Source organism: Panicum hallii, chromosome 8 (genome assembly GCF_002211085.1).
Source record: "Panicum hallii strain FIL2 chromosome 8, PHallii_v3.1, whole genome shotgun sequence".
In the NCBI taxonomy this organism is placed as follows: Eukaryota; Viridiplantae; Streptophyta; class Magnoliopsida; order Poales; family Poaceae; genus Panicum; species Panicum hallii.
This window is the reverse complement of record NC_038049.1, coordinates 17953714-17976852: the sequence shown is the minus strand read 5'-3', so window position 1 is coordinate 17976852 and position 23139 is coordinate 17953714. Positions and strand designations below refer to the sequence as shown.

At 48.9% G+C, this 23139-nt stretch overlaps 3 protein-coding genes across 3 annotated transcripts; 1 reads left to right on the top strand and 2 right to left on the bottom strand.

The window, feature by feature from the left end:
• The first annotated feature begins 2725 nt into the window (after positions 1–2725).
• On the top strand, positions 2726–4824 carry LOC112903186. Its single transcript, XM_025972406.1, has 2 exons — positions 2726–2769; positions 2909–4824. The coding sequence occupies exon 2, from the start codon at positions 2939–2941 to the stop codon at positions 4499–4501; it is 1563 nt and encodes a 520-aa protein (XP_025828191.1). The 5' UTR covers positions 2726–2769; positions 2909–2938; the 3' UTR covers positions 4502–4824.
• Positions 4825–18679: 13855 nt separating this feature from the next.
• On the bottom strand, positions 18680–20421 carry LOC112903478 (helicase SRCAP-like). Its single transcript, XM_025972747.1, has 2 exons — positions 19051–20421; positions 18680–18970 (listed from the first exon to the last, which is right to left on the bottom strand). Exons 1-2 carry the CDS (start codon positions 19816–19818, stop codon positions 18953–18955), a joined length of 786 nt encoding a protein of 261 aa, XP_025828532.1. The 5' UTR covers positions 19819–20421; the 3' UTR covers positions 18680–18952.
• A 661-nt stretch (positions 20422–21082) lies between these two features.
• On the bottom strand, positions 21083–21484 carry LOC112903664 (proline-rich receptor-like protein kinase PERK2). Its single transcript, XM_025972896.1, has one exon. It carries the CDS (start codon positions 21482–21484, stop codon positions 21083–21085), a length of 402 nt encoding a protein of 133 aa, XP_025828681.1.
• Between the last annotated feature and the right edge of the window lie 1655 nt (positions 21485–23139).

Sequence of the window (23139 nt, the reverse complement as noted above, 5' to 3'; positions counted from 1 at the left end):
GAGCAGCCGAGCAGTCGAGCGGAACTAGGGTTAGATTTTTTTTTCTAATTGGGCTGGGCCGAGCCGAGGTATTGCCCGGGCAATACCAGGCCCTCCGCCACTGCACCCACCCCCCCCCCCCCGGTCGACACTTGCATCCACCATGGCGCCATGTCCGGCGTGGTCGTGGTGGACGCCGCCGCGTTCTCATCAACCTGAAGCTCTAGCCCCCCCTTTGTCGCCGCGGTGCTATGCATCACCTCGTCCGTCTGGCGTCCGATCGTCCAACGTCACTGCACCACGGACTTGTGCATCCACCGCCGAGCCACGCCGGACTTTGACACGGCACACCGTGCGACGGGCCGGGCGCCATGGACGCCGGCCACTTGCTACCCCCATTGCGTGCGTGCGTGGAACGGGGCAGCTAGAAGCTGCGGTGCTTGGCGTGGACGCAGGCGGGCGCCGGGTGTCTCGCTGGCTGGCAGCCTTGCCGCCGGACAAGGCGACTAGGAGGCGGACGGTATCCCAATTACCGTCCACCCCGTGGGCAGCCGGGGGCCGTCCAATCCTCCACCGACATTCACGATAAACCCGATTCGAACGGGGCTCTTCCCGTGGCTAGTGCAATCTGAGAATAACGAAACAACTCCCAAGTTCTCCATTATATATTGCAGTCTGTAAACCTTCGACCGGACAAATCAAGGGCCATCCTTGAACTAATTTTTAGTTCCGTTATATCAGATGTTTAGATACTAATTAGAAGTATCAAATATAGGCTAATTACAAAATCGATTGCATAGATAGAGATTAATTTGCGAGACGAATTCATTAAGCCTAATTAGTCCATGATTTGGCAATGTTGTGCTACAATAAATACGTGCTAATGATGAATTAATTAGGCTTAATAGATTCGTATCGTGAGTTAGTCTCCATTTATGCAATTAGTTTTATAGTCAGCTCATGTTTAGTCCTCCTATTTAGCATCCAAATATCCAATGTGATCCGGACTAAAAATTAGTCCCTGTATCCAAACAGCCCCTCACTCCTGAAAAACTGCAGATGATATGCAAACAATTTACATTTACTTCATCTTGCGGTAGTTGAGAGGCCACAAACTGCCATTTCAATACTGTATTTTTCCTTCATCTGATACATACAGCTGGACGAAGACTTTGTTGGTTCCTTCCTTGTACACTGATGCGTAGATCAGATGGTAGGTGTTCAGAGCTTAATTCCATTTGTCTTTTCCTCCAGTCTTTGTCAGTAATCCAAACACATTTATATACAGATGCAAAACACAGTGAAATGTGGAGTCTGCTGTTGCTGTTAAGCCAAAAAAATTTGAGGCAACTTGAAGTGAAAAAACAATCTTTCTATAATCAGTACAATTTTGTTTGCAAAGACCAATTCCTCTCCACGCCTCACTCTGCCATGAGTGGCTTGTCTTTTTTTTTCCCTCTCTAATCTGGGTACGCTCGATTTACTTCCCGTCGACCTGACACGTGGCAAACTTCTTCAAAAAATATGACCTGACGTGGCATCCCTAATCCTACCGCGCCACCTCTACGCTGGGACTTGGTAGAAACCGAGACAGGCTCGAATTAGAGCAGAGTAGTTTCAGCCGATGATGCGATTAAAGAAGGAGATTATGCGATCGACCTCATCTAGGACGCTTAGATCTAGCAGTGTATTTGCAATCCAGTATATGCAGGTATTGTAAGCCAATTAGGATAACACAGATGCAAAAGCAGCTAGAAGGATGGCACAGCAGTAAAATTAAAAGGAGCATTATAACCGTCCATGTTCCGTCAAACAAGCAGGGCATACGCAAAACTTTCATGCAGAAGACAAATTTGGAATATCTATTTGCTGGATTCCTTCCTTGTTTGCGTGTGTTCAAGTTGTCATTTGCTTTGTTGTCCTTTCTTTGCCAAATGTCAGTACGTCACAACCACCCACCATTTGGTTTTTAGCACGGTTGTTCACTACTTTATGCCTGTTGGGCAATTCTTTTAGCCAACGTTCAGACTAGCTAGCTCTCATGTTTCAGTCAAGTCAAATGTTGGTAGCTAAGCACCACAACAGCCTCATAAAAAGACACCAAGACACAATGAGACACCAAAGACCCTTCGGAGAAGAGAACAATATTCTATTCAATCAGGATCAACCATTCCATCAATTACAATTACATGGGTATTTATAGGGGGCGGTTCACCTACCCTTTACCGTTATTACACCCTTTTACCCCTCAATAACTATATTGCTCAAATATTCCAGGATATATAGTAATTTCCCATCTAATCCCCCTTTACAGCTCATCATGCCCTTCGGATCCACCTCGACACGACGATCCTCCTCATTGTAGACCTTCGGCATTCAAACTTCACCTCATCGCTGGCCGCCTGGTCAGTTGAAGTCCTGACGCCAACTTCACCTTGTCTGCCCTTCAGGAAGAGGTTCGTCATTGCAACCCTTCAGCGCGGGCCGAAGACTTTGACCTGCTCGTGGGGCCACCCGGGAAATTGTTCCATCCCATCAGCCTTCAACCCTTCAGCGAGATCCGAAGGCGGCGTCCCCAACGTCAAAGAAGCGGTTCTTCCGGTCTAAAGTTAAGATAAAAAACACAATCCTGCCTTGACCAACAATTTTCCATTGTACAGGCCAACTGCTCCGCACCTCACCCCTCACAATCAGACCCATCTATATTAGTGACCCATCTGCCTCTTTTGGCTCTCAACGTGTTGGGCTCCATTCTCGTTCCAACTTTAATATCCTTATCTCTATACAGAGGTTAGCTGTCCACAATTTTCATCCAATTCGGTGGACAGTACACCCTTCAAACCGCTAAGCTAAATCGTCTTTGTTCATGATCCAAAGTTCATCATCTAAGCTCTCATGCATACTTTTATATATTACTTGTTCTATGCAGGGACTGGATGCTGCAGATGCTTGAATTCTGATGGCAGAAATGGTTAGTAATGCGATTTTCCAGGAGACAGTTAGCCAAATCCTATCCGGTCTTGTTCAAAAATATGAGGAGAAAGAGGAATCAAATGCGAACAGATACTTGGAGAGGCTAGAGATGGCTCACATCAGGCTGGAGGCTGCTCTTGAGACATCTGAAAAGTGGCAGATCACAGATGCATCCTTACTGTGCTGGCGTAGGAAGCTGAAGCGTGCATCTCAAGAGTGCGATGACACACTTCACAAATGCAAGCAGAGAATCCTAGAAGACGAACAAATGAATCGGGAGGTAAAGAATTCCTCCCTTCCTAACCGTATTGTGCATGCTACAAAGTCATTTGTTTTCTCTGTTCTGAACCGCGACAACAATGAGTTGATTACATCCACTGCTCAAAGATTTGAGTGGTATGCAGATGGTGCTAGTGAGTTTCTGAGATTTATAGAGCTTGGTGGCACACCACGCTGTCACATGCCCTTTGACTCCTTTATCAAGAACCTTTTTGCGGGCAAGGAACTACATCATAAAATCGTTCGGGGAAACAAGTATCCCTCCTTTCAGTTATGGTTGGTGCCGATCCGTACTTCAGAGTATGGAACCACCGTTAGCTTGACATTTGTCCAGTATGATGGTACACCAGAGGGTAATATCTTCTTTGGTTTGGTTGTTCAACTCTCAGAGAGTACAGATATATTTGGGATCGCAATTAAGTGCTTGCAGTTTTTTGCCCCTCATTTCAATTGTACATTTGAAAATATTAGGAATGAACTTTCTCAACTGCCTGCTCAAGACTTCTCATGGGGGCCATCTTTTTATTCATTACATAAAAAACATTGGGACAATTTAAACAGCTTCACGTCTCAATGGGCCCGGCCAAACCCATTTTGTTGCAAGCAGCATGGTCAGCATGAGGTTCGACGTTTTAGCAACCTAGATATGGCAGGATTATCAGAAGTTTGGCTAGAACCAGTAATTAGTTTTACCTTGCATTGTCAAGTCTCAATGTCTATTTACAGCAAGCAGAAGACTTCACTGTCTGAAGATATAATTTCTATGCCAGATTATCCATATCTGAAAGCAGGAATCTTCTTTGCGCCCCATGGCTCTTTAGAGGACATGCTACCAGCGGATAGGAGTTCTGAAATAGCGGCGATAGTCCACAAGGAGCAACATTGCTTGCATACAGACATTACCCTGGAACAGCTGCAAGAGATTATGCTGCCAAAGGCAATAGATTACTTCCACCAGAATGCCGAAGTGATGGTTTACCAAATGATTTGGAAGTCTAAACATGGGCTTGCACATATTCAGGTTGAGAAGCCATGCATGAGCATACGGAGATCAAGCATGAGAACACAGAGAACTTTTGGGGTAGCTAGTAAGAGAAAGCAATTGCCAGGGCATGACGAGGAGCTTATTAGGAATCGGATACGTGGCTGTCACTTTCTTAACTTATGGGTTACACATGTGCCTATCCAATTGCAAAGATCGCTCAAGAACTGGGTGCGGAAAGAAAAGGAAATTCTATCAGCAGCACCGCAGCTACGCCTGAAATTTTAAATAATGTAATTTGGATGCACACGGGAAACAAGATACTAAAGGACTCCAAATAGAATGGTATAGGGAAGGTATCAAACATTAGAGTTAATATTCACAACCTAGGATAAAATCTGTCAGAAATATAGATATCCTCAGAGCTAGAATTCAGGTTAAATGCTCCAAATACAATGGCAAGAGGAGGAAAGCTGCATCATGAAGGTCTTAAAGCAACATCGCAATAGTTAGGAAGTAGTGAAGTACTATGCTCTACCTTTTTTTCTACAATACATGAGAGAGTTGTGTGTCATTTCATTAATAAAGAATAAGAGCATAGATGAAAACAACCACAACAGCTGGGGCAGAGAAGTCCTATGTTCTACATTAGGAATTTGTGCAACTGTAGCACGCCACTTGTTGTTGGTTTCAATTTGTGTGTCTTTTATGTATGATATTGTTTTGGTTCTCACCAGCTGAGGATAACTCAATTACACAGGAAATCAGAAGGCACTCTGCATTTGTAAGCGTACACTTAGTGTACGATCATCATTGGTCCGAGATTCGGTACATTGTGCATTGGCTTACGCATGAAGTTGCAATGGCTCAGTCACTTTACCCTGAAGCAGAGGAGCCAGAGCACATCATGCCGCTGTGAACCTGAGGTTCCGGCGCCCCCCTCACCATCGCCGTGCCCCGGTCGACACCTGCATCCACCACGGCGCCACGTTCGGCGTGGACGCCGCCGCGTTCTCTTCAACCTGAAGCTCTGGTGCCCCTTTGTCGCCGCAGCGCGCTATGCATTGCCTCGCACCTCATCACAGCATGTCAGCACGGACACATCCGGCGGCACGACGGCCCGCCACAGCCACACGCCCACACCCCTCCTTTCAAGAAACCTGACACCAGTAGGCGGCCGCCGCGGCACCGCCTCCCGTCCGCCTGCTCGTCCAACATCACCGCGCCACGGCCTTCTGCATCCACGGCGGTGCCACGTCGGACTTGGATGCGGCACACCGTGCGACGGGACGCCATGGCGTCCGGCCACTTGCAGACCCCATTGCGCATGCGGAACGGAGGAGGCAGCTAGAAGCTGTGGTGCTTGGTGCCGATGCAGGTGGCGGCGGGTTCCTCGCCAGCGCTCCTAGAGTTTACTCCAGAGCATTCTCCCCTTCGTGGCCTCGCTTCCCGGCTCTCGGCTTGCCGGCGGGCGGCCTTGCCACCGGCGACCAAGGGTGGACGGTATTTACCGTCCTCCCCCTGGGCAGCCGAGGGCTGTCCGATCCTCCACCGACACCCAGGACACACCCGATTCAAACTCCACCTCTTCCCCACGCCCCCTCGTCGAGTCGTTGCCCCGCGCGCTGCCTCGCTGGCCTCTGGTGAGCTCCCGAGCATTGCGTGCATGAGCCAGTGGGGTTCGATCCGGCCGGAAAATAGCGATTGCTACTGGGCAAATTGGATGCGCTTTGTTCGATCTTCCCTCTGCAGACCCTCCTGAACACACATCTCAGCTCGTTTCTTCTTTGCGTCCATGGCCGATCGGCCGGATGCTGCCGCCATGGCAAGCTGGAGCAGGACATCCATCGGGGACGTTGCAAAAGCCTTTGTTTCGGTGGCCAGAGCAAACTGAGAATAACAGAACAACTCCCAAGTTCTCCATTGCAATTTGTAAATCACTCCTGTCTTGCGGTAGTTGAGAGGCCACAACCTGCAATTTCAATAATGTATTTTTCCTTCATCTGATACAGAGTCTCAAGGACGAAGACTTTGTTGGTTCCTTCCTTGTACACTGATGCGTACATGGTAGGTGTTCAGAGCTTAAAGTCTTTTCCTCCGGTTCTTGTTAGATGGTCCCTTCAGAGCTTAAAGTCTTAGCAGAAACAATGGCAGTAAAACTCTTTTGTACGATTCGGCCGTTCAGGGGCCAATTGAAATGAAATTCAGGTGGGGGACCCTCTCCGTAATATCCCTGAGTTTTCCCCGAATGTTATAAAAATTAAAAATTGTGAATTTTTAAAAAGTTTTTCGTGCATGTGCTAATAGCTAGAATTCCATATAAGTTTGACCTCTCTATCCCGAATTCTTAGTAATATTAAATGAATTTGAGATAAGGATCGTAATGTTAGTGTGAAATGATTTGGAGTATTTGGGATTTAATTGAATCTACCTTGTTCCAATGTTATTTGACTGGTTTTGTTTGAAATTATGTGGAAATTAATTTGAATTGAGTCATTCAAATTAATTTCAAAACCTAACTCAAACCTCTCTAACCTGACGCACAGCCCGCTGACGCACCCGCGCAGCCTAACAGGCCCTCGGCCCAGCCCAGCTCGGGCAGCCGGCCCCGCACCGCCCCTCGCCTTACCATCTTCGCCAGCCGTTGACATGCGGCGCAACCGTGCTGTCGCGCGGCAGCCAATTGGCACACGCCTGTCAGGGCCTGCCCCCCTCGCTCGCCCAAGTTACCCTGCGCTGCGCGCGCTAGCTGACACCGGAGCGTACGCCCGCGCCCAAACCCTAGCGCTGCCCTATAAAGCCCCCTTGGCCACCGCTTGAAACCCTAGCTTCCTTGGGGTTTTCCCCTTCCACCGCCGCCACACCAAGAGAAGGAGAGGGAGGACGGAGGAGAAGGAGCAGAGGAGGAGGAGGAGCCACCGGAGGACGCCACGCCACTGGAGCTTCACTAGGCCTGCGCTAGATCGACTCCATCGATGAAGCCGCGCATCCTGCACGGCCACGACCCGCCTGCCTCGCCTCTCTGTCGCACCAAGCCGTTGTCACTCGAGCTGCCGGTAGGTCGCCGCCTTTCCCGCCAACCTAGTGCTGCCGGCACCACCGATGAGCCCTCTGTAGAAGAGCCCTAGGACCCTACCCCTATGGTTGCCTTGCCTATAGGAGCCCGTCGCGCCACCCTTGTTTGCCGCTGCCGCCGTCGCCTCCTCGCCGTTGTGCCGTGCTGCGGGCCCAGAACACCGGTAACCCGCGCGCGTGCATGCACGCCCGAGCCGATGGCCAAGGCTGGGACTTGGCCTCGCCAAGGACCTACATGCCACCTCGCCACAGCCGCGACGCGCCTTGTGGGCGTTTCACCGAACGCCCACAGTGCAAGCCCTGCACAAACACCTCCTTTGCACACAAGCATGTCCCCACCAATGCGAGTTGCACTGGATCCTTCCCAAGCCGCGCTGGATCCTACCATCGCTGTCGTGTTAGACCCGTATGATAGCGAGAGAGGAGAGAGGTGAGGAGGAGGAACCAGGCCAGAGTGAACCGTGGGCCAGCCTGCCACGCCTAGCCAGCCCAGTAGCTCCCCATCTCAGCTAACCCGTGTGCCGGAGCCGGCCTGCGGAGCCGTAGGCCGAGCCGAACCCTGAGCGGAGCCTAGCCGTGTTGGGCCAAATCAAGCCGGCCCAAGACTTTGAGCCCAAGAACCTGAGCAGTGCCCTTCTTTCCTTTTTTATTTTACCCGGCCTGACTGAGGGCCCCACCTGTCAGCCTTGGGGTGAGGCTGACCCATGGGTCCCACTAACCTTTGACCCAGTTGGCCAGTCAGCGTAGACCGGTCAACGCTGACGTCAGCAGGTACTGATCCAGGGATGTCATGCTGATGTCAGCATGCCACGTGCCATGCTCTAGTGCTGCCATGTGTCAGTGCTGTGTTTTCCTTTTCCAATAATCTTTTATTAATTTCAAAAATAGGTTTTTTCTTAGAAAAATCATAATAGATCAACCAGACCTCCAAAAATTATGAAACCAGTTTCATAATTCTTCTAAAATCATGAACTATCCGTTAGAGTAGGTCTTGTTGTAATTTGGATCTTATTTGGTATCTTTTGTACACTTTTGCACTTTGACCCTTGCCCTTATACGTATTTATGAATAGGACCCGATTACGAGGAGCTTACCGACGGCCAGGACTACCCGGAGGCCCAGGAGGACTATGAAGAACTGCCAGGTTCATGCCCATCTCTGATTTAAATATCTATTAGGCATTTCTTGCTAGATATGTTATTGCTCCCTGATGTGTTGCGATGAAATAAACCTGCATAGCCTATTTATTATCTTGGACTCCTTGCCATCCCATACTTTTGATATATATGAAATGCCTTGCTATGCTTGCATGTGTGTGTGTGGGAATGGAGGAATAGTCTTGGCGTGAGTGGATATACACCTCTGAGGAGTTGGTGCATAGGGCTTTTTAGCTGGGAGCGAGCGAACTAAACTCGATCTTGGATCGAGGGCTTAGGTGTGTATCTTGGCACACCCTATGGAGTACCTATGGCGGGTACAACTTTATGGTTACTGGGTTGAGGAGTTGGGGGCATCCGTAATGGGTGCAGTTGCGGACCATTGCGGTGGAGACACATGTGACGAAAATGCTCGCTTCGGCAAATGAGGACCGGGTGAGAGTAACTATGATTAGTGGGACTATGTTAAGCGTGCACACAAATTACCCATTATGAGGGTGGGCCCGGTCCGGGGCTAGCAAGTACGGTACCAAGCCGGTAGGAGGATCAAGCATCAGTGCAGGGGGAGGAGGTGCTAACCTCACATCCCCTAAGACGCAAGGGAGGCTTCGCAATCCCGGGGCAACCTCTTGCGGGAGGATGCGCCACCCGGGAAAGCCGGATGGTACCGAGGCTACTAGTTTTTTTTTCAGTAGACCGGTGTCTCGTCGTCCAGTTGGCTAATCCCCGACTGGCTTCGATTCGAGTGGGTCCATGTGTACAACCTCTGCAAGGTGAAAACTATACGTATAGCCGCGTCCTCGATCATGGACAACCCTACTCTTCTATTGCTCTTATTAGGTAGTATTACTCATATTTTCTACCTCCCTCTAGTGATGTCTTCCTGTTTGGGGCAGTTGAGGTGCGAGGAGCGGGAGTCCTCGCACCGACTTGGTGGTTTTGGAAGGTGTGTGTTGGACTGGGAGTCCGGGATACCGGAATGGCCCGAGTTCGGAGTTTGGAAGATGATGTACTTGATGATGCGTATGCATAGGAAACCCCAGCTTGTTGCCTTGAACTTTTATTATATCCTTAGTATGGTCCACATTAAAGCTTGCATACGGATGGTGATATAGACCTATCCCATTTTTTGGGGATAGCCTAATACGATGCAGGATCCGACCTAGAGTTCAACCCCAACGATGATGGATGGCACGATTGAAGCCCGTGCTACGCTCAAGTTTGCCTGTGGAGGAGATTCCAGAAGATGAAGGATGGGCCAGAAGCCTAGCTACCGTTTTTCATTTTCTGTCTGTTAGCTTTAGCCCAAGTGGCTTGTAATGGACCTCGTATTACAGATCCTATAGATTTATATAATAATTAAACCCATGTTTGACCTTATGCAAGGTATGACTATGATATTATGCTTGAAATGAGTTCTGTATGTGATAGCGCTTGATCCAGAGACTATCACGATAGTACAGGAAGTCGGATTTCTCGATTTGGGAATCCGGTTCGTTTCACTGTCCCTCCCGTTGACCCTAAAAAAAACCACATTTATATACAGATGCAAAACATAGTGAAATGCAGAGTCTGTTGTTGCTGTTAAACCAGAAATTTTTCTTTTTTGAGGAGATAAGCCAGAAAATTTTGTAGCAAGTTGAAGTGAGAAAACATTCCTTCTACAATCAGTACTCTTTTCTTTGCAGAGACCAATTCCTCCCCACGCCTCACTCTGCCATGAGTGACTTGTCTTCTTTTTCCTCTCTAATCTTGGGCGTCAGCGTCACTCCTCCTTAATACGTCACAACATTAAGTGAACTGGCATCTTAAGCACGGTATGAAAATTATTCCTGCAAACAAAGAAAATTCGAATATTTTCCGCTAGTGCCAAGTGACATGTGGAGGACTGGCGGTTCGTTCATCCAGTGGACCAATTCCTTGTTCACCAGACCATGGAAGCAATCCAACCACTCTCGAATGATGACAACAATCCTGAAGTGCAGATTCTCACGTTGCTCCAAAGTCAATAATACACATTTGTCAGACCAAGTCAAGTCAAAGTTTAGTAAAAAATTCCCATGTATATGCCAAAGTCCTCCCCACCCTCAGTATCATACCCTTATCTTGTTCTTGAAATCACCCTGTTACAACATACAGATTAGCTCTCATGTTTCAGTCAAGTCAAAGAAGCAGTTCTTTCAGTTAAAAGTTAAGATAAAAAAAACAATCCTGCCTTGATCAACAATCTTCCATTGCACAGGTCAGTGGTGGGCCCAGGGCCTGGCGACCCTGGGCCACGGCCCAGGCACCTCTACTTTGTTTCCATTAGGCCCATATAATTAGCAGCCTATATATTATAAAGGTTAGGTGTAATTTATAGCTTACTCTAATAAAAACAACCATAACAGCTGGGACATAGAAGTCCTATGTTCTACTAGGAACTTGTGCAACTGTAGCACGCCACTTCTTCTTGGTTTCAATTTGTGTGGCTTGCATGTATGATATTGTTTGGTTCCCACCAGTTGAGTATATGCTGAGGATAACTCAATTACACAGGAAGTTGCTTACGCATGAAGTTGCAATGGTTCAGTCACTTTACCCTGAAGCAGAGGAGAGAGATATTGGTGGAGTGAAGAAGCACCACAGTGAAATGCAGAGTCTGCTGTTGCTGTTAAGCCAAAAAATTTTGAGGCAACTTGAAAGTGAAAAAAAAACGATCCTTCTATAATCAGCACACTTTTCTTTGCAAAGACCAATTCCTCCCCACGCCTCACTCTGCCATGAATTGGGCGTCAGCATCACTCCTCCTTGTTATCTTACCTCGCAACATTAAGTGAACTGGCATCTTAAGCATGGCATGAAAATTATTCCTGCAAACTAAGAATATTCGAATATTTGATGCTAGTGCCAAGTGAGATGTGTCGGACTGGCGGTTCGTTCATCCAGTAGAACAATTCCTTGTTCACCAGACATTGGAAGCAATCCAACCACTCTCGAATGATGACAACAATCCTGAAGTGCAGATTCTCACATTTCTCCGAAGTCAATAATACACATTTGTCTGATGAAGTCAAGTCAAAGTATAATATTCATTTAGTAAAAAAAATTCCCATGTACATGCCAAAGTCCTCCCCACCCTCAGTATCATACTCTTTATCTTGTTGTTGAAATCACCCTGTTATTGACTAATTGCCTACTGCCTTCTTCTCTGGAAACTCCATATCACTTTATTCTTAGGTGCCATCTTAATTACCACACAACATTACTCTCCACAGATAGCTGGTAACCACTTCCATGAAATTCAATCAAGGGTAGTTTCTTACCGCCAGTAAGCAAAACCTTTATACACTAGTACTGCATAATATTCATTCATGTATCTGGCGTCTCAACTATACTGTATACCAGTATGTATTTCTTTTCCGGAGCAGGGAACGGATGCAGAGGTGGTCAGTTCTGCAGTTGTCAAGGAGACAGTTTGTCAAGTCCTATCTGGTCTGGTTCAAAGGTACAATGCGAAAGAGAAACTATATACAAATGGAAACTTGGAGAGGCTAGAGATGGCACACATCAAGTTAGAGGCTGCTCTCAGGATATCCAACATGAGGATGATCACTGATTCATCATTATTGCGTTGGCGCAAGAAGCTGAAACTTGCAGCTCAAGAGTGTGGTGACACCCTGCACAAATACAAGGAGAGAATCCTAGAAAAACAACATATGGAACAAGAGGTGAGGAATTCCACCTTTCCTAAACTAATAGCACATGCTACCAAGTCATTTATCTTCTCCGCCTTCACTCGCAATGACAATGAGTTTGAGCAGATCTGTCGTTCAAAGATTTGAGTACTTTGCAGATGGCGCTAGCGAGTTTCTGAGATTTGTAGAGCTTGGTGGCACACCACACCGTCACATGCCCATCAACTCTATTATCAGGCACCTTTTTGAGGGCAAGGAACTACATCATATGATTTTCCGGGGAAATGAGTACCCTTCGATTCTACTATGGTTGGTGCCTTCCATTACAGAAGATAATGGGATAGAGGCTTGCCTAAAATTTATCCATAAAGACGATAATGCACCGGAGAATAACTTTTTCTTGGTGTAATGCTACAAATTTCTGGAAGTACAGATATAGTTGGGATCGTAGTTAAGTGCTTGCAGTTGTTTCCCCCTCATTTCCAGCCTATAGTTGAAGCTATTAGGAAAGAAGTTACTCAGCTACCTACACAGGACTTCTCATGGGTACCATATGTTGATTTACGGCATAGAAAACACTGGGACAATCTTCATAGGTTTAGCACTGAATGGTTTTGCCCAGACCCATTATGTTGCAAGCAGCATGACCAGCATAATCTTCGTCGTATAAGTAGTCCAGACATGGTAGGATTGCCAGATGTTTCTCTGGATTCAGTTAATGAAGTAAATCTGCAGTGTCAAGTCTCCCTGTCCAAGTACAACAAACAGCTGACCTCACTGTCTAAATGCAAAAGTTACATGCAACATTCTCAATATCTGAAAGCTGGGAACCTCTTTGCGCCTCATGCTTCTTCAAAAGACATGCTGCCTGCAGATAAAAGTTCTGCAGTATCGGCAATCTTCAGTGAGGAACAACATTGCATACACACTGACATAACCTTGGAACAATTAAATAAGATCATGCTGCCAAAGGCAATAGATTACTTCTGCCGAAACACCGAATCGACAGTCTACCAGATGCTTTGGAAGTCTAAACATGGCACTGAATACATTGAGTTTGAGAAGGGAAGCATAGAGATGCCAAATGCACAGAGAACTTCTAGAGGAGCTAGGAAAAGAAAGCGGAAGCAACAACAGGTTCAGGATCCTGGGGATGGGAATCGTATGGTCGCTCGCTTCCTCAATTCATGGGTTGCACATGCACCTGTCCGGCTGCAAGGCTTGATCCTGCATTGGATTCAGAAAGAGAATGGAAGTCAGTTAGCAGTACCGTAACAGAGGCTGGAAACAATTCCGTTTTCTTAAAAAAAAAAAGCTAGCAGTACAGGCGCTGCACCTAAAATTCTAAATCATGGAATGTTCTAGCATGGATAGATACACACTGGAAATGGAATGTTCTAGAGAAAAGATAAGAAATTGGTCCACCATTGGGAGCTGATTACGACCTGTCAGATACAGGGCTAGAGGAGCAAATCCATACCAAGAAGTTCGTAATGCTGGCCTCACAGCTTTGAAGTCCTATGTTTTCCATTAGAAATTTATGGAAACGTAGCACACAAGTTGTTCTCAGATTCCATTTTGTTTGTTTTCTATATATGGCGCCGTTTGTTTTCTGACAATCTGATCATATGCTGGGAAGTGGTAATTACGTGGGAATAAAAAAATGTATTTTTGTAACTTCAAGCACTAGTTGTTCTCTGTTTGAGCTTCCAGATTGTGGTTGTGTCATGTACTCCTAGCTATATAAAGTTGAAAGAAAATTATAGCATCTCATTGTTTTTTTCATTGCTTCAAGTTTTTCTCTGCAATCGTTAGTTACACCCTGTAAATTCTATTTGACTGGAAGTTCTCCATTTGATATCCTGACGAAATTCTAGATTTGATGTATCGTATTTGTAGGAATTTTGAAATTCTCGATTTGATATCTCGTATCTCGGGAACTATTAAAATTAAAGAGGACACTGCAGTCTTATGTTATTCCCAATTACTTACTGGACTTCATCTCTGATCTACAAGTTCATCGATGGTGACCCTGAATTCGTATATACTTCTAAGTTCTTGTTGCCCCATCAAGTTGCAAGTTACGGTTCAAGATGCTGTTGGGAACCCTTTTGTTTCTGAAAGCTTTCACTTTTTTTTTTGAGGGGGTTCTGAAAGCTTTTACTACGATCGCAGATATGCATGGAGTACATGCAGTTTTTGAGCTTGAGCTGAACTGGGCCAAGAGAAAGTTAAATAGACTCAGCCTCGTTCGCCCCGGTCCGGCCCGGCCCAGCGCCACACTGCCCGGCAAACGAGCCGCTCGCGGGGGGCACTGCTGCAGAATGGGGAGATTGTGTTAGCGAAGGAAACGGCGACGAAGCAGGTGCTGGGGTGAGGAGAGGGGGGATGAAGCGGAGGAGGATGAGCTGGCGGAGATGAGGGCCGCGGCGCCGCCCATTCCCGCGGCGCGCAGGCTTAGTCGAGGTATGCTCGATTTACTTCCTGTCGACCTGACGCGGCAATCCCTAATACTACCGCGCCTCCTCTGCGCTGGGACTTGGGAGAGACCGAGGCAGGCTCGAAGAGCAGAGTAGTTTCAGTCGATGATCCGATTAAAGAATGAGATTGTGCGATCGACCTCATCCAGGACGCTTAAAGTAATCAGAAATGGTTGTTGGTATATGAGATGCTACAATCTTCTACTTTTATTTTTTTTTCTCGAACACATTGGAGAGCTGTGTATCTTTGTATTAAGAAGAGAGAATTAGCCAATTACACTAACCAATCATCCACCTTGGGCTAGAATGGGTGACGGTAGGACAGAACTCAAAAGAAGACTATTACAGAAAAATAGGAGGTAGGACCTGACCACAGCACCCTGATGGCGTAGCTAAGTCACTCGGCCAGCGCCGAGGGCCCTAAGCTCCTTAGAACCTACAGCTTGCGAGAGATGAGCTTCATCCTTATAAGTTTGCAGGACAACTTGGAGACAAGGAGCTGATCCATCAAAGACACAAGCATTGTGGTGTTTCCAATGGATCCAAGCTCCCAGCATGACCAGTGAATTAAACCCTTTTTTATGCTGTTTTGGTATTTTCCTCCAAGCTTTCAACCACCAATCAGCCAAAGAGACAGTCCTTCGGTTAGGGACCAATGCGACCAGATTCATGGGCTGCAAGACGGCGAGCCAGAATTGTCTGGCGAAAACACACGTTGTGAGGATGTGCTGTACCATTTCGTCTTCTTGGTCGCAGAGGGGGCAGTGGTCCGGGTGAGGGAGTCCTCTTTTTTGCAACCGGTCAGCTGTCCAACAGTGGTTACGGATTGCTAACCAAACAAAAGTTTTGCATTTTCCCAGAGCCTAGGACTTCCACAGACGCTTCCAAGGTTCAAATGTAGTGGACCCAAAGAGGGCACAGTAGGCTGATTTAGTGGAGAAAAACCCCGAGGATTCAAGCTCCTGAAATTAAATCCCATAGCTGCAAGTATTCAGCCAGCCCATGCCAACCAAGTGCCCCTTTTATGTCAGATACCCAAGTTAGCTCATGAAGGGCTTCAGCCACGATCCTTGTTCTTCTCACTTTTGGGGGGACACATTTGAGAACATTGGGAGCCAAATTTTCTAAGTTCTGTCCATGCAACCAGCAGTCAGACCAGAATAAGGTGTTGTCACCATTACCAACATTGGTGACAACCGAAATAGCGAACATAGCAGAGGTATTCAAGTGAACTGGGATTTCTAGGCCAGCCCATTGGCGATCTGGTTTTATTTTTTCTATCCAAAGCCACCTCATTTGCAGTGCCCATCCCATGACCTCGAGGTTATGGATGCCGAGCCCTTCTAGCTCAAGTGGTCGCATGACCTTTTCCCAAGCCACCAGGCAGCAGCCACCATTGGCCTCTTTTCTCCCATTCCACATAAAGCTTCTTCTTATTTTGTCAATAGCCCTGATGAACCACTTAGGAACCTTCAGCGCCACCAGCAAGTAGATTGGAATTGCTGTGAGGACGGAACGTACCAGGACAGCACGACCAGATAGACTCATGAGAGAAGCCTTCCATCCTGGCAGTTTGTTAGCAATTTTCTCAATCCATGCCATCAGATCACACTTCCTTAGTTTTTTGTCCGAAAAGGGCAGCCCTAAGTGGAAGAGAAAGCAGCCGTAGTACACTGTAAGTTACCATTTACCACTTCAACAATATCACTATCACATTGGATGGGGATCACACAACTTTTGTGAAGATTGGTGTGTAGACCTGAAGCTTCACCAAAAATCTGCAGTAGGGATTTTGTAAGCTGAAGATCTGCTTCTTCTGGGCGAATAAAAAGAGCCACATCATCTGTATAGAGAGATAATCTTTGTCCCGTGGAGTGAAGAGGTCTCAGCAGACCTTCCAAATCGGCTTGAGAGAACAGACTATTCAAAACATCCATGACCAAAATAAAAAGCATGGGAGAAAGAGGATCTCTTTGCCTAAGACCACACTAATGGTAGATGTAATCCCCCGGCTCCCCATTTAGAATAATCTGAGTGGACGCAGACTTAAGGAGATTGGCAATGAGTGTACACCAAGAAGGACCAAAACCCAAGTGTGAAAGAATTTCCATCAAAAAGGTCCAGGCAACCGAATCAAAGGCTTTAGAGATATCCAATTTCAGGAAAAGACTTGCAATCTTGCGGCGGTGTAGTACCTTAATGGTTTGTTGCACTAGCATAAAGTTGTCATGGATACACCGGTCTTTGATGAATGCACTTTGATTAGGAGCCACCATGCTGTCAAGAAGAGGAGCAAGTCTGTTTGCCATCATTTTTGTGACCAGCTTAGCAAAACTATGCACCAGGCTGATTTTTCTATAGTCCTTGGCTTCTAGTGCTTCGGCCTTCTTGGGAATCAGGGTGAGATAAGCTGAGTTTAGGAGCTCAAGCCTCCTTGCATCTCCTTGCTGTAGGGTGAGCAGTGCTGCCATAAAATCAGTTTTGATTATTGACCAACAAGACTTGTAAAATCTACCAGTGTAACCGTCTGGACCTGGGGCCCTATCTGCTGGTAGTGTGCAGGTTGTTGCCCACACTTCAGTTTCAGTGAAAGGTGCATCTAGTACAGAGAGATCAAACCAGCTCTGTGAAATGCTTCCAGGTTTAAGGTGGTTGTTCTCTGTGCAGCTGTACCCAGAATTCCATCAAAATACTCGAAGAGAACCTGCTGCTTATCCTGCTGAGCCGTGACCACCTGATCTTCAGATTTCAGCTTGGAAATAAAGTTCTCGTGCTTCCTGAAACTGGCTTGCTTGTGAAAGAACGAGGTATTGGTGTCGCCATCTTTCAAGTACCGCACTCGTGAGCGTAAAGGAGAAATTTTCCTTTCTAGGGAAGCTAGCACAAGGCAGTGCGGTTTCAATTCTCGTCTCAGCCAATCTTCATCATCAGAAAGGAGCCGGTGATCTTGTGCCATTTCAAGATGATGTAAAATATGCCAGGCCAACGCGACCTGCTCCTTGATGTTCCCAGTTTGCTTCTGGCTCCAAGATTGTAAGGCTCTGATTATTCGTTTCAGCTTGACAGAAATACGTTCAAGGGGACAGCAGGGCTGTACCGGTTCCTCCCAAGAACGCAGGACCACCTAATGAAAATCAGGCAAACGGGGCCAGAAACTCTCAAAGTGGAACCTCCCTTTTCCCAGAATTCCTTCTCTCAGGCCCAAAACTAGAGGACAATGGTCTTACATCTCCGTGGCATGGCTTTGCAGTAAGCTCTCAGGATAAATGTCTTCCCAATCAATAGTACAAAGAACTCGATCAAGCTTGACCATGGTAGGCGAATCTCGTTCATTCGACCAAGTATACCTCCTTCCTAACAGCGGGATTTCCTTAAGTTCCAGGTCATTGACAAAACATCAAAACCGATCCATCATTGCTCGGTTTATGTTATCATTGTTTTTATCCTCAGAGCAATAAATCATGTTGAAGTCCCCTGCTAGCATCCATGGTCCAGGACAGCAAGCCCGGACCTCACGGAGCTCTTCTAGAAAGGAAATCTTATCAGCATCTTGTTGAGGGCCGTAGACACCTGTGAGCCACCACGAAGGATCATCCTTGCTGCTGAGGAGAACCGACATAGAATAGCGGTTGACGAGATGATGATCAACTGAGAAGGATCCGTCCCGCCAGGCAATCAGAATACCTCCCCTAGTTTGCTGTGCTGGCAAGAACACAAATTGAGTGAAATCACGACCAAGGAAGAAAACCACATCTCGTTCTGTAATATGTGCTAATTTGGTCTCCTGGAGGCAAATCACAGCTGGCTTGGATGCATCAACAATTTTTCTAAGATTGTCTCTTCTTCCCTTATCATTGAGGCCTCGAACATTCCAAATTAAAATGCTGGTTCTATCCATTGACACAGATTTATTAAACGAGCATCTCCAAGAGTCTTTCTAAATTTCACTCTCTAAATTATCATTTGGAGAGCCTTCTGCATAAAAATTGATTTCTATATGTTTTTTCTCTCCAACAGATTTTCTATATCTTATGTACACTCTAGAAAGCTATTTTTGTTATCTATCTTTGGCTAGTGAGAAATGCGGAATGGAGAATGGCTACATTTGGATAACCACTTAGAGAATCTGTTGGAGGGTATTTTTCCATCAAAATCTCTATTCCTAACAATGAGGAAAGAAATAGTCTCTTGAAGTTGACCGCAATATTGGCCGCAATCCGGGCCTGCCCCTCAGGTGGGACATCCCAACCGAACAAGGCAGACAACGCAGGAACATGGTCGCGGCCAAGGAGGTGCATGTAGAATTTGGAGTAGCGTTCCAATGCTTCATCAGAAATCCTTCCCTCATCATCAGTCAGCCCGAGCTTCCTGCATACCATGGAAGCGGATATTCTATCCGTTTCAGGGGGTAAGTTGGCAATCCGACGGCTGCGATGCAGAATGCTCACCGGCCCTGCAGTTTTTTTCCTTCTCTTTTGTATGGCCGGAGCCGGCACAATGGCTTCCACAAGTTTAACAACCTTGTTCAAGAACTCAGTAGTCGCAGATGGAGTTTCATCACGTCTCCTTGGCGTCCGAGTATAGACAATCAGATTGTCTGGGAGAATCCTGCGGCACAGCTCAGGAGCGACCAGCGGATGCACGGGTGTGGTCGTGGTCGCAGCTGGCAAGGGAGTCGTCGCAGCCAGCAGGTCCCCCATCGGGGTACCGGAAGAGGGAACAGTAGCCTCAACGTCGCCCACAGGGATCGGGGCAACGTCAGAGACGGCAGCCAGCACCTCAGACGCCGTGGTCGCAGGGGGCGAGGATGTGTCATCGCAGAGGAGCCTGTTCGCGCAGACTGGAGGTGCACCATCGATGGTGAACAAAGGGACCAGAGGTGCGCACTCGACAGTCGCGGGAACCGGGCACAGCTCCGGAGGCCCCAACATAGCAGTGGGAACAGAAGGGACAGCATCGTCGTCGAGGGCGGTCGAGGTCGCGCCAGCCGGAGACACCTCATCAATGGTGGGGGAGACCAGAGATGTGCACTCGACAGCAGCGGGCGCAGGAACCACCGATGCAGCAGGGGAAGCAGATAGAGAAGCATCATCTTCGGCGGGGGAAGCAGTTGGAGAAGCATCATCCTCGGCGGTGTCAGTGGATTCACCAGCTGGGGGCACACCATCGATGGGGGTCAAGATCACCAGAGATGTGTCCACTGCAGACTCGATCATGGGTGTCAGACCAGCTGGGGGCACACCATCAATGGTGCTCGTGCTCACCAGAGATGTGCCCACAGCAGTCGCGTCTCTGGGTGTCGCAGCCGACGGAGGTGCAGGCGCAGGAATGAAGGGCGCAGCGGCAGGCAGCACGCACTCGACGGTGGCCGCGGCCACCGGAGGCAGGCCCACAGCAACCAGAGAGGCGGGAACATCGCCGCCCGTAGCAGAAACAGCCGGCGCATCGACGAGCAGGGTGGTCGCGGGGCCCAGGCTGCCCCCGGACAAGGTCGCGGAGGATCGGGGCGGCGTGAACAGGATGGGGTCACCAATCTGGGGGGTGGTCGTCGAGGGAGTCGAGGTGTCGCGGTGGGCCCGCGGTGCAGGAACCGGGGCGACGGGAGTAAATGCGGCCGCCAATGGCTCCTCGTCCAGCCCGCATGGTGTCGCCCGGGAGACACCGCGATGGAAAAAGTCGCCGCCGAAGAAAGGAGGAAACGGGACCACCTCATGACATGAACTCGCCCAAGGGGGACAGAGAGAGGGCGTCCATCATTGAAAATTCTTGTAGCAGTGAGCTCGTCTGGTGAGATCAAGAGGGAGCATGCCGGTCCAAGACTGTGGATGGACAGCAAGCTTTCCTCAATCTTGAACCGGCGTGCAACTGCAGGCAGGATGAGGTCCACCACGCTGGCAGGATCATCGGCGATCACTGAGAGGATGAGGCCTTGCCCGGCGAGCCGCTCTTCACGCTGGGAGATGGCGTCCGAGCAGCTGATCACACACTGCCGCCGAGGAGGCGTACCAGCATCGGCGACCAACTGGGTGTCAGTGCCAGAGGCAGAGCGCGGAGAGTCGCCGGCGCCTTCCGAGCCTGGTGGGGGTGTCGACGTAGAATGGCCCCGTTTCCCACGACGCTTACGGTTGCGCCGCCGGCGATGCACCGGGCCAGCGCCGTCACCGGACGAAGTCGGGGCCGCCACCGGAGAGGGGGCCATTGAAGCTTGATGGAGCAGCGGCGTGGCAGGCAAGGAAGAGGCCCGAACAGGGCTCCAGACCAGCTTCGAGCGGGGGGCCGATGGAGCGACCGCCCGCCGCACCGGGCAGTCGTAGGTCCGATGGCCAATGACGCGACACCGGAAGCACCGAGCGTCGGAACGGCACGACGCCGCCCGATGGTGGGGGGAGAGGCAATTAAAGCACTTCCCGCGGAGGCCAGCAGGAACCGGCCGCCGGGGTCGGCGCTCCAGACGTCGAAGCTCCTTGCGAGACCGCCGGCTCACCACGGGATGCCAGCTCTAGGCGTCCGGGCCAGGGATAAGCCCACCTCGCGGACTCGGGGGGGAGTCGCCGATACCGCGGGGGACGAACGCGCAGGAATACCTCCCAGCAGCGCCTCTAGGAAGGAGGGCTGAGGAGCGTCGCCGCCGCCGGACTTACCAGTTGGTGGAGTATCACGGCACCAGCGTTGGGATTTGTTGCGCCCCGTCGGTGCACCAGAGGGAGGGGTCCTCGACACCGGGGTGGGGGAGCAGGGTGGGACGGTGGCCGCCGGGGTCGGAGTGAGCGCCGGCGGGGGGCTGTTGGTCGTTGGGGTCGGGGTGAGCGCCGGCGAGAGGCTGGTGGGTGGGTTGGAGGCGTCGGGGAGGGGAGAGGGCTGGGGAGGCGAGAGGGTCGCCATCTCCTCCTACTCTCATGGATGTGAGATCGATCCTTGTATTTTGGTTTAATGACATTACGATCTAGCAGTGTATTTGCAATCTAGCATATGCAGATACTGTAAGCCAATTAGGGTAACACGGATGGAAAAGCAGCTAGAATGATGGCATGGCAGTAAATTAAACAGGGGAAATATAACTGTCAATTATCCGTCACACAAGCACGGCATACGCAAAACTTCCATGCAAATTACAAATTTGTAATATCTGTTTGCTTCCTCCACAAGCATGTCTTTCATAGGCCAAGGCTTCGCTGAATTCCTTCCTTGCTTTCGTGTTCAAGTTGTACATGACTTTGTTGCCCTTTCTTTGCCAAATGTCAGTACGTCACAACCATCCACCATTTGGTTTTTAGCAGGGTTGTTCACTACTTTATGCCTATTGGGCAATTCTTTTAGCCAATGTACTCTAACACCCTAATTTTCAATTTAGAAGCATAAATATATTTTGTTTAGATTTATTGCAGGCTCGATAAGATTTTATTAATTCATTTGATTTTAGAGAATTTATCATGAATTATAAATAAATTACTTAGCCATAAAAATAAATATAAGAAAATATAGGTCTTGTGTATTTTCATGCCACACTGCACTTTTTTATTGTTTGTCTTTCAGTTGAATTTAAATTCTCCAATTTAAATTCAAATGAATTTAAATTTGAATGAATTTTTTATTTTCCTCTTTTGGTTCAAACCTTTTCTCTTTTTCCTTTTCCCCTCTCTTTTCTTTTGGCCCAGCCAAGTGTCTCCTTTCCTTTTCTCTTTTCTCCATGCGCAGCCCAACCGCCGGCCTAGTTCCTTCCTAGGACGCCCTCTCTCTCCCTCTCCCCTTCCTACTCCCGCTGCCAGGTGGGACCTGCCTGTTGGGCTCGTCCCCCACCTCACGCTAGGCTCAGACTCGAGCCCAAGTCCGGCCGTGGCACGCCTCCCCACGCGCCTTGGCCCGCACGCTGAGTCCCTCAACCGCCCCTCTATAAGCAGCCGCGACCCCCTCCCCCTTGACTCCCATCGACCAGCGCCGCCGCCTTTGCCCACGCAAAACCCTAGCCCGCGACGCCGCATCAGTTCGAGCTCGGACCACCGCCGACCCGCTGTTCAGCCGCCCCTTCTCGACGACAAGCCGCCGCCGGAGCTTCTCTATGCGGTGAGTGACTTGCCGGCCCTCTTCTCCCTCTCTTTCTTGCTTCCTAGCGTGTCCGTTTGGTCGCCGGAGCGCCGCCGAGCCACCTCACCGCCACACGCACCCACCGCCTCACCAACCCGTTGTCTCGACCCCGCCATCGCATTCCCCATTGCGCCCTCTCCCTTCTTGGCCTTTCCCCGTGCGAAACCGCCCTCGGAGCGCCGATTTCGGTCAACTTCGGCGAGCTCCGCCGCTGCCCGCCACAGCTACCAGATCCGCCGGCCGCCAACCCCACCACCACAACCAGCCCCACTCGCCGCCAACGCCGCCGCCTGAGACCCCTCTCGCGCCTGCATAGCCCGATCGGGATCCGACAATCTAGATTGGATCTAGACCGGAGTCAAATCCTAGTCAACAAAGTCCCATGCCGGTCAACCCTAGCCCTTTTTGCAAAAGATACCCTCTGTTTTTCCAAAACCAATCTGCGGTCCGCTGCA

Bases quoted from the DNA above. Each gene is read 5' to 3' on its own strand.
- LOC112903186 (XM_025972406.1), top strand. From the start codon at position 2,939: ATGGCAGAAATGGTTAGTAATGCGATTTTCCAGGAGACAGTTAGCCAA.
- LOC112903478 (XM_025972747.1), bottom strand. From the start codon at position 19,818: ATGATCGAGTCTGCAGTGGACACATCTCTGGTGATCTTGACCCCCATC.
- LOC112903664 (XM_025972896.1), bottom strand. From the start codon at position 21,484: ATGGCGACCCTCTCGCCTCCCCAGCCCTCTCCCCTCCCCGACGCCTCC.